We start from the raw sequence: 16,182 nt of genomic DNA, 5'->3' as shown, positions 1-16,182 counted from the left end.
GGGCTCCTGTTGTGATGCCCTGAGAAGGATAACCACCACCTGTATTCTTGCCAAAAAAGTTTAATCTGAAACTAGTGACAAGACAACAATCAGACAAATCTAATATTATAATGCAACTAATCTGGATTCTTAAAAAAAAAAAAAAATTAAAAGGCCAATGTCATAAAAACAAAAACAGAGCGAGGTGGTGCCACTGTTTGAGATTAAAGAAAGCTAACAATGCAGTAAATGATCCTTGGTCTCCAGATTAAGAAAAGCAACCAGCTTATAGGACATTATTATGACATCTGGGGAAATCTGAAAATGGACTGTACATTAGATAGCACTTATTATATCAATCTTAAATTTCTTGAATGTGAAAATGGTATTTTGTCTATGTAGGAATGTACCCTTATTCTTAACAAATATATCCTAAAGCAGGTGTCCCCAACCCCGGGGCCACGGACTAGTGCCCGTCCAGGGCCTGTTAGGAACCGGGCCGCACAGCAGGAGGTGAGCGGCCGGCGAGTGAGCAAAGCTTCATGTGCTGCTCCCCACCGCTTGCATTACCGCCTGAACCATCCCCCCTGCCCCGCCCCCGATCCATGGAAATACCGTCTTCCACGAAACTGGTCCCTAGTGCCAAAAAGGTTGGGGACTGCTGTCCCAAAGTATTTAGGGATGAAGTACCATGGCGTCTACAAATTAGTTTAAAATTATTATGATTCAGGGAGAAAAATGAACACATATAAAGCAATGTAATACAAAAGCAAAATGTTAACAACTCATAAATACAGATGAAGGGTATAAAAGTGTTCATTATATATCACTCTATCAACTTTCCTGTAGGTTTGACATTTTTCAGAATAAAAATTGAGAAAAATTAAACTGGAACAGGGTTCAGTTAGATATTGCACTAAAACTAACGCTGGTGATAATTAGAGGAAAAAAACAAGCATATAGTTGCTCAGGTGAGATTTTTTTCTTTTTTTAAACAATTAAATCATTTAGTGGCACTAAGTGATATCCAGTAAAGCATAGCACCCACAATCTCCTGTGCTCTCCTTACAGATTGCTTATTTGAGTGCTTCGCAAGTACAGAGAAACCAAGACTGCATTAAAAGATGTCCTTACTTTATCAAACCAATATAAAAAGTGTGTACCTGTGATTTGCCACATTAAATAAAGTCTACTTGATCATAAATGTCACTGCATGTGGCTAGGCTAAATATTATTTTGCAAAATTTTATTTCAGATACATGTATCCACATGGGCTCTAGGTTGCAACGAAAAACATTTTTTATTATGGGTTGCAATAAAAAGTTTGAAACCTACAACTCAACAACAAAAAAACAAACCTGATTAAAAATGGGCAAAGGATTTGGACACACATTTCTCCAAGGAAGATATGCAAGTGGCCAAAAGGCACATGAAAAGGTGCTCAACATAACTAATCATTAGGAAAATGCAAATCAAACCCAGGAGATATCACCTCATACCTATTAGGGATGGCTACTATCAAAACATCTGAAAATAACAAGTGTTGGAGAGGATGTGGATAAATCGGAACACTTATGCACTGTTGGTAGGAATGTAAAATGATGTAGCTACTGTGGAAAAGATGGCAGTTCCTCAAAAAATTAAAAATAGAACTAACATGTGATCCAGCAATACCACTTCTGGGTATACACTCCAAAAAATTGAAAGCAAGGTCTTGAAGAGACATACATAGACCCATGTTCATAGCAGCATTATTCATGACAGCCAAAATGTGGTATGTACATACATGGAATATTATTCATCCTTAAAAAGGGAGGAAATTCGGACATCTGTTGTACATGGAGGAACCTTGAGGACACTATGCTAAGTGAAATAAGCCAGTCACAAAAAGAAACACCTATGATCTCATTTATATGAGGAGTCTAGAGTAGCCCAATTCATAGAGACAGAAAGTAGAAGGGTGGTTGCCAGCAGGTGGGAGAAGGGGAGAACGAGGAGTTAGTGTTTAATGGGTACAGAGTTTCACTTTTGCACAATGAAAAGTTTTACAGATGGATGATAATAGTACAACATGAACATACTTAACGCCACGAAACTGTACACTTAAAAATAGTTAAGATGGTTAATTATATGTTATGTGTATTTTACAAGTATAAAAGTTTTTTAAAGGTTGAAACACTGTACTAGTACGTGTTAGTTTCATTCACTTTTTAAAAATTTACTTTTTTTCTGTTTGAAGAAAGAATACATATTCATCCAGAAAGCTAGAATACAGAAAAGTGTATTTCCTTCTTAAAAATATAGCCGATATTCTCACCAAACTGTTGCTGTCTTTCCTCCTACTCTCTTTTCAATGAATACATATTTATTTATAAAATTGGAATCATGGGCTTGATATGTAGCTGGGCAAACTTTTTTCACTTAACATGCCATGAAACATCTTTACAACAATAAAAAAAACCCACCCAGAATCTTTTTTGTTGTTTGGAAATTATATACAAAATAAATCAATACTTACTTAGTCACTGATGATTCATTATTAAAAATGACTGAAAGAATCTCTTAGATAGAGCTTTGCATCAACTAAGATTAATTCTGGAAAATAAACCTCTAAGAGGACAATTACTGGGCCAAACAGATAAACATTTTTATGGGAACAAAATATACTGGATATTGTGAATGGTTGACTCTCCAATATCCATTCCACCCTACTCTACTGAGCACAGTAATACAGTGTATACAACTGGCCACAGATCCAGGAATGGCTCCTCATTACTCTAAACCAGAGGTCAGCAAACTTTTCTACAGAGGGTCAGATAGTAAGCATTTTTCATTTGTGGGCCATTTGGTCTCTGTCCCAACTACTCAACTGTCCCACTGTAATACAAAAGCAGCCATAAACAATAAGAAAAAGAATGGCCGTAACTATGTTCCAAAAAAACTTTATTTACAACATAGGTGGTAGGCCAGATTTGGCCCTGGGGCCTAGTGTGTAGACTCTTGGTCTAAAATCCCTCATCTAAATCTTTGCTCTAAAATCATTGCAATCCCATCCCTTTGTCCTAGAGAATGGTCTGGAACCCAGGTTTAAGCCGATCAGTACAGGCATTTCTTTGGCAACAATTACTGGTTCTGGGTAGGAGGCCATCTCCTAGGCCCAAAGGAATTGACAGGAAGAACCCTTACTAAATGGTTTGGGAAGAGGTATTATCTCTGCCACCAGTTATAGCTAAGGAAGCACATAGTTCAATTACTGTTGGCAGTTATCCTACACTACAAGGGAAGTTAGGCTCAAGATAAAGCAAGCACTGTGGACCATAGAACAAAGAGATGGAAAAAATCTAGGTATTTAATTATATTGTCAAACCATTCAGTCAATCCACTCTGAAGTCTGAAGCGAGCCAATACATTTCCTTATTTTTTAAGTCAATTTAAATTGAGTTTTCGGGACTTCCTTGGTGGTCCAGTGGTTAAGATTCTGCGCTTCCACTCTAGGGGGCATGGGTTTGATCCCTGGTAGAGTAACTAAGATCCCTCATGCCGCACGGCATGGCAACCAATCAATCAATCAAGAGAACTTTGTTATCTATAGTCAAAACCATTCTGATAACTGAATACTATCAAACTGCCCCCAAAAAAGACTGCACGAATTTACACTTCTATAGTAGTGGACAAAAATATGTGCTTTAGCCCACTGTACTTTTATAGCCAAAAAAGTCTTAATTTATATTTTACCATTAGTTTCAATTTTATATAGTATTTAAGAAATGTCAATAAATATTAAATATTCCAAACATTCAAATCTCACCTTTTTTTCAAGAAGAATTAGTTTAAACAGGATTAGGACCTGAAGAAAGAAAAAAAAATTGTATTAAAATAAGAAACTCAAGCCTATTTTTCATTTGCCTTTGCCTCTCCTCAAACATAACCATGTATCATTGAATCAATAATATTAAATAATACTAGTGCTTTAAACACTACATTGAAAATTATGAACTTATACTGAGAAATTCCTGTGTCCTCTAAAAATGTGAATACCACTTAAATTGCTATCAAATTGCACTTTTTGGAATAAGCTGTGCCAGTTTTTCTTGAAATATCTGCAAGTTCCTTAAAGGTAAGGTACTATTCATTTACTTCTGGATGTCCAGGGCATTCACAGAGCAGATACTCATTAGAGCTGTTAAGTGAATGATCAATGTGTGTATGTCCCAGTCAACAGATGCCTTAAGAATAGAGATCAAAATATATAAGCGTAGATATTTTACTGGAAAATGTTTCACTCTCAGGGCAACATATAAAATATTCTGTAAGATAAAAACATGTTTCTTTCAGATGTGGTATATATATACAATGGAATACTACTCAGTCATAAAAAAGAATGAAATAATGCCATTTGCAGCAACATGGATGGAGCTAGAGATTATCATACTAAGTGAAGTTAAGTCAGAAAGAGAAAGACAAATGCCACAGGTATCACTTATATGTGGAATCTAAAATATGACATAAATGAACTTATCCATGAAAGACTCACAGACGTAGAGAACAGACATGTAGTTGCCACGTGTGTATGGGGGGGTGTGGGGGAGGAGTGAATTGGGAGTCTGGGATTGGTAGATGCAAGCTATTATATAGAGAATGGATAAACAACAAGGTTCTATAGCACGGGGAATGATACTCAACATCCTGTGAAAAAAAGAAAAGTTTCTTTCCACTCTGATTTCATGATATCCGAAATTACAAAAACCATAGAAGAAAGTATCCTATCCTGCACAGAAATAAACAGACACTATTTGTATACTTTTAGAAATTTCTATCATATGAGCACTACCAACACTTTCAACTTTGTATCACTATGACAGCTGTCTCAGAAAAACTAAAACATGGTTATGCCACAATCTGCATTAGACCATGCAGCTCATGGAATTTGCCCAGTTAAATAATTTTAGTACATCATAAATTAAATAACATATCATACCTTGTGTCGAAAATGAAGTACAAGATCTCGAGGAGACAGACCTATAATGTTAAAAAAAAAAAAAAAAAAAAAGCTAATCTGTGACTACAACCTACTGTTTTTGTCAAAGAAAGTTTTAACCTCCTCAAAAGAAAGGCAGGTAAAAGTAGGAATATGCAAATATTTAAATATTTATGTAGTATCTCATTGTGCACACGCATAATCAGAATTTATCAAATACTGTTAACAGTCAAACAGCACTGCGATAGAACTTTCTGCAATAATGAAAATGTTCTAAATCTTCACTGTCCAATAGAGTAGCCATATGTGGTCACTGAGCACTTGAAATATGGCAAGTGTGACTGACAAACTGATTTTTAAATTTTATTTAATTTCTATTAATTCTAATCTAAATGTAAACAGTCACATGTGGCTAGTGGCTCGTGTTGTGGTCATGCAGCTCTAACACCTCCCCATTTTCCAGCCATCTTACAAATTACCCAAGTTTAGAAACTATAAAGCTTGTACTACTGTGGCAGTCAATCATTTAAACATGGTTTTTGGTCACTACACCCCATAGGCTACTATTTCTGAATCACAATCTTCTCTGATCATCTGCCATAAGACAAAATAAATTAATTTAGAGAAAAACATATTCTCAGAATAGGAGCTTTGTAACCAGCTTACATTACACACAGGATTGCAAAAGTGAAGTTCCAGGGTTTGGCTACATCATGCTAAAATGGGAATTGAGCAAGCATAAACCACTATGTGATCAACAATTTTTTTAAAACATGAAAAGGATATTTATTGAGTCCCTAACACACGAACGAATGTTCTGGGTTGTCAAAACAGCATAAAACCCTCAACTTGAAAGATCTTAGAATAGAAAAGAGCTAATAAGCAGATCTCTCTCTCTTGCTCTCCCTCTGTGTTATGACAGGGAATTGACCTGGTCAGCATTAATGTAAGGAAAAGAAAAAACTTCCATTATTACTCTGAAAAGCAGAAATTTTCCTTATACAATAATAGTTGTAAATTTTGATACAAGTATGTTACAACCCTTCTTAATGTAAATACTGCCTAAGAAGATATTTAAGGAAGGAGCAGCATCAAATGTTGGGGAATTTAGATCCCACATAGAAACGTAATTCTTATCATGAAGTTTTACATGCAACTCAGCATGCCAAACAAAAAGAAATGAGGGCATTTCTTCTGACCTGTAAAAAAGTGACTTACCAAGATATACCTGGGATCCTTCTAATGAAGTTCCTCCCAGGGAACTATTCATATGTTCATAGAGCTCCTATAAAATACAAATTCAGTTTAGAACACTTTACTATCATTTTAGACACTGAATTAGAAATGGGATGACCAAGGGAAAATTAGTTCTTTAACTGAGGCAATTTTGTCTCTCTGAAACTTGCCAGTTTCCAGCAATCCTTCCTTCTCTTCCTCTACATATTAGAGCTTGATTCATTCCCATGGTGGTACGGATTCCTAGGATAAATTTCCTCTACTTCCTTGCTAAATAACTAACTGTCCTACTCTCACTAGAATCCAGGAGAGATCCATGTTCTATACATCCATGGCAGCCTCAAGAAAAACATATTATCCATCTTCAGTAAAATAGGAATGTGGTTTTTCTGTGTTTTTTAGTATGGGAGTTAGGATCCAGAAATGTGATATATAAACGTACTGTTCAGTGTATTACTAAGATAACAAATGTAGAGAAGCAATGCCATAGCGAAAGGGCTATTATCCATTAACAGAAACATTTATGTTATAGTCAACTGTCAATCATTATTTTCTAATAAAAGATGGTTTCATTAAGTTTAATAAGTATGAACTGTACATTTTGGGATGATCATTGGCCCTTCAATATTATTTTCAAAGAAGAATGTCCTTCTTAAGCTAATAAATGATTAGCTCACGCTATTAAAAGTCTACTTGATTCATGAATCTGTCTTCACACACATCTATGGGGGGGGATAAAGTTACCTTTAGAATGGAAATTTGGGAAAAATCCTTCTCTTCAAAATATGCATGCGTAATGAGTTGAAGTTTTGCTTGAAGTAAGCCATAGAGAGGCTTAAAGAAAAAGAGAAATTACCATTAGTTTGATAATAGTAAAAAAACAAACACCCCACAACTTTTAACTTGAAAAGACCGAGAAGGAAAAAGTTACTGACAACTTTAGCATCTTATTATTCACAGCTGAACGTTGTTAAGTCACCGTTCTAGCTCCTGGACTGCAGCTGCAAAGTGCCTGACCCACTCAGAGCACCGGGGCTGAGAGTGAGCACAGACCTCCTGGGTCTTGCTCCAGTCACTCAGCCGCGTAACTCTGGGCGCTTAACCTCTCCACGTCTGCTGGCTGGTGTGAACATGGGTATATGAAAAGACAGTACATCTTATGGGGCTTTCTCATATTAAATAACACAGGTAAAAGCACTTTCTAGAGTATCTGGCATATAGAAAGCACTTAAACGATAGCCATCATTATCATAAAATTTAAAACATATCGTAATCCTGCACACTGTTCTGCTAGCTTGTAGTAACGTTTAATCATCCTTATAGCACTAATTCTTATATTCAGTTGCACATTCATGATTAAATTTCATTTCATTTCCCCTTTTTTTGCCCTCTATAGAGGCTTAAAACAACTAGTCTGTGTCCTTTATAATATCCTATATAATATTCTTTTCTGTATCTGAAAAAAGTTACTCCTTAATTCTTATTTCTCTATTTAAAACCTTCTTCCTACCATATCCATCCTTTTATGTTCTGTTCTAGATGTTTTCTGGTTTCTGTGTCCTTTTTAGGATGTAGAGACTAATGCTGAATATATACTCTAATTAGTTAAAACAAGTAATACTGGAATAGTTTTCTCCCCCAATATCCCGGTTAATATATCATTATTTCTAACTAAATATATTTTTATATATAGACTAAAATGCACTATGAACCACCAAACATTTTTGTGTGAGCTGGCTCTCACCATCCCCCCTGCCTGTTTTATCTGTCTGATAAAACTGGATTTTCACCCCAATTTTATCATATAGCAGTTACATGTTCATGAGAGTTAAGACATTTTTTCTCTGAGATATATCTTTATTTGTGAAATGAGAACAATAAATACTTAGATCTCTCTTCTTATGAGGATTAAAATGACAACTATATCTAAAAAGTGCCTGGTATAGAACACTTGACATATAGGCACTTGATAAATGGCACTTATTATTATTATTACTGTTCTTTGAAGAATTATTCAGGAAGCCTTTCAACATGTTGTGTTTATTCAATATCCAGCACTCCTATACTTTGGTCATCTGGTCCAGTACTAAAAAACAATAATTCACTGATGTATATTTTTTCAGGCTACCCTTCTAGAAACTGTGTACAGGAATCAGATTAGCAATTTACCAATTTTCTGATATTGAAGTCTTTTATAACCATTCCTTTTCTAGGAGACTATTCTTGCCCTATATTTAAAATTACTTGGGACTTCCCTGGTGGTGCAGTGGTTAAGAATCCGCCCGCCATGCAGGGGACATGGGTTCAAGCCCTGGTCTGGGAAGATCCCATATGCCGCAGAGCAACTAAGCCCACGCACACAACTACTGAGCCTGCGCTCTATCTAGAGCCCACAACCCACAACTACTGAGCCCGCGTGCCTAGAGCGTGTGCTCCACAAAAAGAGAAGCCACTGCAGTGAGAAGCCCGTGCACCGCACGGAAGAGCAGACCCCGCTCGCCGCAAACTAGAGAAAGCCTGCGCACAGCAACGAAGACCCAACACAGCCAAAAAACAGAAAAAAAAAATTACTATCTTGGAACAAATATCCTGATCCTCAAAATCTTATTAGTAAGGTCCATAGTACTAAATTATTCTCACTCAGGTTTTGTTTTGTTTTTTAAAGCTTAGTACTAAGCAAGCTACATTTAAATTGTCTGTGAATATAAGAAATTGCAACAATTGGAGAAGAAATAATTAAATAAAACCATAGTTTTGTTGGTGATTAGGCTAATGAAATATTCTCAGTTTTGCATTAGGTTAACTGCAGAAACATCTGTACTCAGTAATCATATAGATCTAAGATAATTAATACGATAGCTATCTAGATATTTTTTCCCACAAACAGAATTGGGGGGACTATATTTTACATGTAGAACTAGGTATCTGGTGTTACTGGTAAAGGTGTTATTACCCCATTAATAATGCAAATGGGACATCACAAATGATTTAATAGAGACAGCTATGAAAAATAAGAAATGCTATATATTTTCTTTTGAAAACTAAAAAGTTAAAATGATTATAAACTTGCATCTGATCAACCTGTACAGAGAAGAAACAATTTTAAAGTGTTGTTATAGTACAATTCATTATGTCATTTCCTTTCCTCAAACATTTTTAGTTTTTTTTTTTTTTTTTTTAAATGTTCCAACTACTGTGCTAGGGCTGGTACTTTATAATTTTATTATTTTTATTTATTTATTTATTTTTGGCTATGTTGGGTCTTCGTTTCTGTGCGTGGGCTTTCTCTAACTTGCGGCGAGTGGGGGCCACTCCTCATCACGGTGCGCGGGCCTCTCACTGTCGCGGCCTCTCTTGTTGTGGAGCACAAGCTCCAGACGCGCAGGCTCAGTAGTTGTGGCTCATGGGCCTAGTTGCTCCGTGGCATGTGGGATCTTCCCAGACCGGGGCTCGAACCCGTGTCCCCTGCATTGGCAGGGAGATTCTCAACCACTGCGCCACCAGGGAAGCCCCATTTTTAGTTTTTAAAGAGCAAGCTAAGGATACAATTTTTCACTGCAAAGAGCCACGCACTTTTGTATCATCAATAAAATCTGAGTAATTATGATACTTTGAATATTAGTAAAATATTACTTATCCACAGTCTCGAGAACAAAACAAAGCTGGATAAATTAAATATATCAGATGCCTCATTTTGCTCACGTATCAACCTCCTTCCCCAAAACTGATCTATTAGATTTCCTCCCTCTTAACTAGTTTTGGGCAGAGGGGAAATGAGAGTGAACCTGCTGAAAGGCAAAGAGGAGATGCAAGAGCATCAACAATAAGCCTCTGACTAATTTTAATGTATCACTGTTTTCATAAATCTCTCCTCAATCTAATAATGCTTTATCATCAAATAAAAAGCTGCCATGAGTGTTTAACATTAACAGGTTATTTGCTCTCTTACCAGCTTGCTTAGAACACAGACACTTTTCTGAACGGTCTCTCTGGTGATATCTGCTTGCCGTACTTTCAATGCCTGTTATAAACAAATAGTCATTATTAAAAATATTTCATGGAAATATTTAAAAATAATTATTTTTCAATATAAAACAGCAATCAGAAAAAGTATCTTGCACTTAATTAAAAGTACTTATTGAGAATCTCAGAAGATATTTATTGAATGAGTAAGTGTCAGCCAGAGCACTCTGCCAGAATCTGGCAGGCAATGGGAATATTAACAGTGAGAGACAATCTCTACTCTCAAGGAATTTACAGTCTGGTGGAGATTACTTTATGTGTAAATTGCCACATCCATAATGCAAATCAGTCATCCCTGGTTCTGGTTTTAAGATGGACACCCCTTTCAGAGACTAATGTTTCTGGTGAGAAAGGGACAGTTTAACAGCTTGTTTCTCCAGAGATGGAAGAATTGTCAGCAGTTTTGTTAAGCTGGTTATTCTACGTTACTGGAGTCTATCCTGGCACACCTGTATTGTATTGTAGCCCAGCCCTGAGCCGTAACTCAAGCCTCGGTGATTCTGAAGATGACTACATGAGATATCTGCAGTTCTCTGCTAGTAGGAAACAGGACTTGATCAACCTCAGGTAAGCCTGTGAGGGCAGTAAGAACGACTCTTCCCCCTCTACTGTACTGCCTGACGTCTCCTTGCATCTGTCCTGAGGACCATGGGGTCTCCGTGTCTTCAACTGCCTGAGGACTGATGATTCATCATTAGATTACATCAAGAATAGAGCCTTTCCTCAATCTGTTTCTACCTCTTTACCTTGATTGGATTCATCCAATGGGTCTCAGCTTTGTTCAAAAGGAAAGGAAAGGCTTTCTCCTAGGCTCTAGGGCTCTCTGGTGTCTGGTTTATCTGTCTGGTTATCAGATGAGGTGAGAACAACCTGGAGAAATGGGCAACCCCAGTATACTCTGGAGTGGGTCAGACTCAGGAGGTGAGGGAGACAGGCAGTATGAACTGCCACTTAAAGGCTGTCTATGTAGAGCATGAGAACTGTTGTTAATGACAAGAGCATCGGAGGAATAATTTTACTAGTGGTTATATAATCTACAGGGGATAAGAGATAGTGAAAGGAACAGATTTCCAAGAAAGGGCAGCAGCTCAATTCATCTCATCTAATAAGATGTAAAGTACATGAAGAAATCAAATGCGTAATTATTCACAGGTTTCTTTATCTTTAAACTCAGTTATTCATTTGAACCACAAACATTTACTGGGTGTGTCCTATGTTCCAGGCCCTGTGCATGGAGGGTTATTTCACGGTAGTTAACTACTTTGCGTATGCTGGGATTTATTCGTGCAGTTTACTTTTAAATGCTTCAGGGAAACACACACACACACAGAGCAAATGTGGTAGAACATTAACAACTGTTGAATGTAGATGGTGGGTATACAGGTGTTTATTGTGCAATTCTTTTAATTTATCTGCGTGTTTGAAACGTTCATTATAAAAGTTGAAAGAAAATTTTTAAAGACTTACTAAGTTAATTACCCACCTGAGGAAGCTTTTAAAACTTTGTAATTGCCTAGGATCTACTACCAGAGAGTCTACTTCAGTCTGTAGAAGGAAAGGCCCGGCAAGTATACTTAAATTAAAAAAAAAAAGTCTCTGGGGCTTCCCTGGCGGTCCAGTGGTTGGGACTCCGTGCTTCCACTGCAGGAGGCACAGGTTCGATCCCTGGTCAGGGAACTAAGATCCCGCATGCTGTGGCCAAAAAAAAAAAAGCCTCCTGGCCAAAAAAAAAAAAAGAAAAGAGTCTCCATGTAGTTCTGGTTAAAAATCATTGTTTTAGAGCAGTGGTTCATAGTCTTGCCTACATGGTTTGTAATCTTGCCTACATATTAGAATCACCTGGGGAACTTTTAATACTCCTGCTGCCCGGAACGTTAAATCAGAATCTCTGGGGTTGGGCCCTAGTCATCCCAAGTATCTAAAGCTCACCAGGTGATTCCAACGTGAAGCCGAGGTTGAAAAGCGCTCACTACTCCAGAGTATTAATGATTTCATAAGAGGAAAGAGATCTTTACTCAGAAAGGGTATCGCCACCACAAAAAGAACGGTGCTGCTCAGAAGCAAACCAGGAAAGGGGAAACTACCCATCTTGGTTTATTTAAATTTATTAATTAGAGATATTATAGTAAGTTAGGCATTAAGCGGGAAGGTAAGTTTAAGAATGATCAAAATCTTAGTTATATATAATTAAGATAACTTGTAAGTAGTTTGCAGCTACTATAAGTACTTTCCATTACTTCTAGAATGTTCCTTAAAAAAAAAAAAATACAACACTCATTACCATTCCATTTTTTAAAGTTACATACCAAACACTAGAAATAGAAAACTCAAGGACACCATGAAATTGACATACAGTATTTTGAAGACAAATGGATAATTTTGGTATCACTATCTAAAAACAATGTACAAAATATTATACAATACAAATATAATTAGTCACCAATGTCAACTTAGAAAAACATTCATGTGAATAAACTGGTACTATAGAGAAAACAGCTACATAGTTTATAAAAATTTAAAACAATATCACAGGTACCACATGAAACATAAAGACTATGTATTTCCCCAAATTCTACATCTTAAGTGGCCAACAATTAAACAATTTTTTAGCGTTTTTTAGTGTTAATTCATTTTAACTGTACCTTGGCTTCAATTTGTCGATAGCAAGAGATACCATATACAGTGGCTCCATTTCCATTTCTGGGTGGCAAGTGAAAAAACACAGTATCTAAGAGATATACAGAAAAAGGTAAATACCAAAGTGGACTACCCGTATTAATAATGAACTCTGACGTTATTATAATGCAGTCACTTAAACAAAAACGATGAAGTAACAAGGAACCCATGGCAGACTTATTTCTAGCATCACAACCACTGGTTTCTTAGAATTCCTCTCACTGCCTTCCAGTGTACACTCATCACAAAAAGCCCAAGAGGCTGAATCATAACAGGTCGAATTGAGACTACAATCACTTTTCTCAGAAAATACTTTATTATACAGGATTATTCCAGATAAAAAGAAAGTAAAGAATCATACAAACCAAAGGCAACACATAAATTTTGAATAGATCCAAGAAATTCTTGGGACAATTGGGGAAATTTGAACATAGATTAGATATGAGATGGTATTATGGAATTACTGTTAAATCTCTGAGCTGTGGTAAAAGAATCGAAAGTCATCCCGGGGAATGATCTTATTTTTACAAGATGCAGGCTGAAGTATTTAAAGTGTCATGATGTTTGCAACTGACTTTCAAATAGTATAGGCAAAACCGTACACATATATAAAGAAAGTTTGTGGAATATTTACTATTCTTCCAACTTTTCTGTATGTTTAAAAGCTTTCATGATAAAAAGGTTAAAAAAAAAAAGATTTGTGAGGTTAAAAGTACAGCATTTAAATTTTACGTTAGGGACTTCCCTGGTGGCGCAGTGGTTAAGAATCCGCCTGCCAATGCAGGGGTCACGAGTTCGAGTCCTTGTCTGGGAAAATCCCACATGCTGTGGAGAAACTAAGGCCGTGCGCTACGACTACTGAGCCTGTGCTCTAGAGCCCGTGAGCCACAACTACTGAAGCCTGCACACCTAGAGCCCGTGCTCTGCAACAAGAGAAGCCACAGCAATGAGAAGCCCGGGCACCGAAACGAAGAGTAGCCCCCTCTCTCTGCAACTAGAGAAAGCCTGCGCACAGCAACGAGGACCCAATGCAGCCAAAAATAAATAAATAAATTAAAAAAATTAATTTTATGTTAAACTGCAGAGTAATATTTGCTTCATTTCATACAAAAATTAGTAAATATTAGAAAAACAAGTAGCCAAACCAAGTTTAATCTTGTGTCTTGGTAGAGCCTCTAATACCATGATCAAGTATAGTATATTTCTTCATTAAGCCATTCAAAGCACTCATCTATACGGTGATAGGAGACTCAGTACTAACTTCACAGCACTGCTTTCTTTGAGGGTGTTAACATGCTCCCCACTCATGCAAGCAAACTTTTAAGCAGAGCACTGTGATGGCAGTGCTCCAGAGGTGGAGAAGCAATCCCAGCTGTTTTCAGGTGGGCACTGGAGGACGAAGCTAGAGCTCCAATCAATCTGCAGCTGGTGCAGGTAAAGCTCCTTAGTTTGTCTCTGAGAGGAGTCTGAAGTTTAAATGCAGAAAGTGCTACCAGTAGCAGATGTCCTAATATGGCTAATCACTTACTTTGGCCAGAGCTCTTGGCAAAGGAGTGGCCAGTGTTCACCAACCATTACCAATATAAGCCTGGCACTTCTCTGCAGATCCTCTAGTATATGACTAACTAGTCATCTCCAAAGAAGCATTTAAATATTTTATGAATAGTCACAATAGGCCAAAGGTCTTTCATTACCAAAGTACTCAGACTCGTGGCAAATTTTTAAAAAAGCCACCTACTGATTGCTCCACTGTCTGTTTACATACCTTCTTGGTAGTTGTGTGCGCCATCTGGTAAGGCAAGGAAGGGCAAATACTTCCATTCTTCAGGTAGACTGTGACTGTCATGTCCATCTCCTGGAATCAGGGGCGGGTAAGAGAATTCAACCTAAAATGGTAAGGAATGTTAGCCAACAGGTTGATGATCAAAGGGAGCATTATACCCTGGCAGACAAAAATGCTTTCAAATTCTCAATGACAGAACTAAGGATAAGCCATACTTCTTGATGCCATTTTCAGCAAACCTATGGTATAGAAGAGGAAAAAGAAAAAGGGAGGAAAGCCACGGAGCAACTAAGCCCGTGTGCCACAACTACTGAAGCCCGCGCACCTAGAGCCCGTGCTCCGCAACAAGAGGAGCCACTGCAATGAGAAGCCCGCACACCGCAACGAAGAGTAGCCCCTGCTCGCCGCAACTAGAGAAAGCGTGTGAGCAGCAATGAAGACCCAATGCAGCCATAAATAAATAAATAGATACATAAAGTTTAAGAAAAAAACCCTAAAAAAAAGAAAGAAAAAATGAGAAAAAAGAAAAAATGAGGAAAAAGAAAAAATTTGTAAGCCTTTTCCCCCTTTTTTATTTAAAGGAGTTTAACTTTGATGTGCACGAGGGTAGGGGGTAGTGGTGGTGGTGACTGGATTGGAAATGTACGTTTGGGAGCTGTTATCAAATAGACAGTAACTGAAGACATGGAGCCCTGAGAAAAACCAATATCCTCCTGAACTAAGTAGGAGAGATCCAACAAAGGAGCCTAAGAAGTTGAGCCAAGTTGTAGATTTGCTTCCCATCAATTGGCTCCCTTGCTCCCAATACTTGAAGCTTTGAGTTCATGGTTTCAATGGGTTGTTAGGGAGGTGAATGGGCATTAACCACCACTTCAGGTTATTTTTTTTCCGCAAGACTGAGAACTGATCAATGAAGTCTCTCTAATACTGTTTGTCTTGTAGAAATAACAAAGTTTTTAGTATAAGCCCCCAGTTTCTGGCATTCCCTAGGTTTACTAACATTTTCCCTTTGCTTATGGGTTTTTTTGTTGTTATTTCAATGAGACTTTTGAGGAGGAAGGCAGAATTAAATGCTGAGGACTTGGGTTATCATACTGACGTAAGTTCTAAGTGTCATATGTTTAATTTTCTTTCAAAGTATATTTAAGCAGGAATTTCCATTACATTAGTAATAAATACACTGAAGTTGGAACAACATAGGGATAAGAATCACTTTTAGATTCCATCTTTAATGTGGAAAGACATGGTGGCTCATTTCCCCACATCTCAAGGTAATCAAGGTGCCACTAGTCACATGAGAGCCGATTATAAAAGGGCTTTAATAATGATTATTTTTAACAGGTGATCTAGTTCTATATTGAAAATGTTTAAATTTCCCTGTGCCCACCTCCAGAAGCAATCAACATTTCAGTTTGAAAGGATCAGTTACTTAACATCAATTAACTGAAGGTTGGGCATAAATAATCTCAAGCTACATTTCACATTTCTCTGTATCTTCTCTATCACA

General features: G+C 37.2%; 1 protein-coding gene across 3 annotated transcripts in view; it reads right to left on the bottom strand.

Moving 5' to 3' along the window:
• The window catches only part of AVL9 (AVL9 cell migration associated), a 61,906-nt gene that overhangs the window by 30,215 nt on the left and 15,509 nt on the right, over positions 1–16,182 (bottom strand). For all 3 annotated transcript variants that reach the window (XR_014266417.1, XM_082471844.1, XM_082471843.1), the window contains exons 2-8: positions 14,658–14,778; positions 12,859–12,944; positions 10,143–10,214; positions 6,938–7,027; positions 6,176–6,242; positions 4,958–4,998; positions 3,788–3,826 (exon numbers count right to left, since the gene is read on the bottom strand). Coding sequence is in view for 2 of the 3 variants with exons in the window: in XM_082471844.1 (XP_082327970.1) it covers positions 3,788–3,826; positions 4,958–4,998; positions 6,176–6,242; positions 6,938–7,027; positions 10,143–10,214; positions 12,859–12,944; positions 14,658–14,778 (516 nt within the window). In the remaining variant the exon portion in view is untranslated. The remainder of the gene's footprint in view (positions 1–3,787; positions 3,827–4,957; positions 4,999–6,175; positions 6,243–6,937; positions 7,028–10,142; positions 10,215–12,858; positions 12,945–14,657; positions 14,779–16,182) is intronic.

The sequence above is a fragment of the Balaenoptera physalus genome (genome assembly GCF_965194825.1).
Source record: "Balaenoptera physalus genome assembly, chromosome: 8".
NCBI classification, from domain to species: Eukaryota; Metazoa; Chordata; class Mammalia; order Artiodactyla; family Balaenopteridae; genus Balaenoptera; species Balaenoptera physalus.
This window is presented reverse-complemented; position numbering and strand designations above follow the sequence as displayed.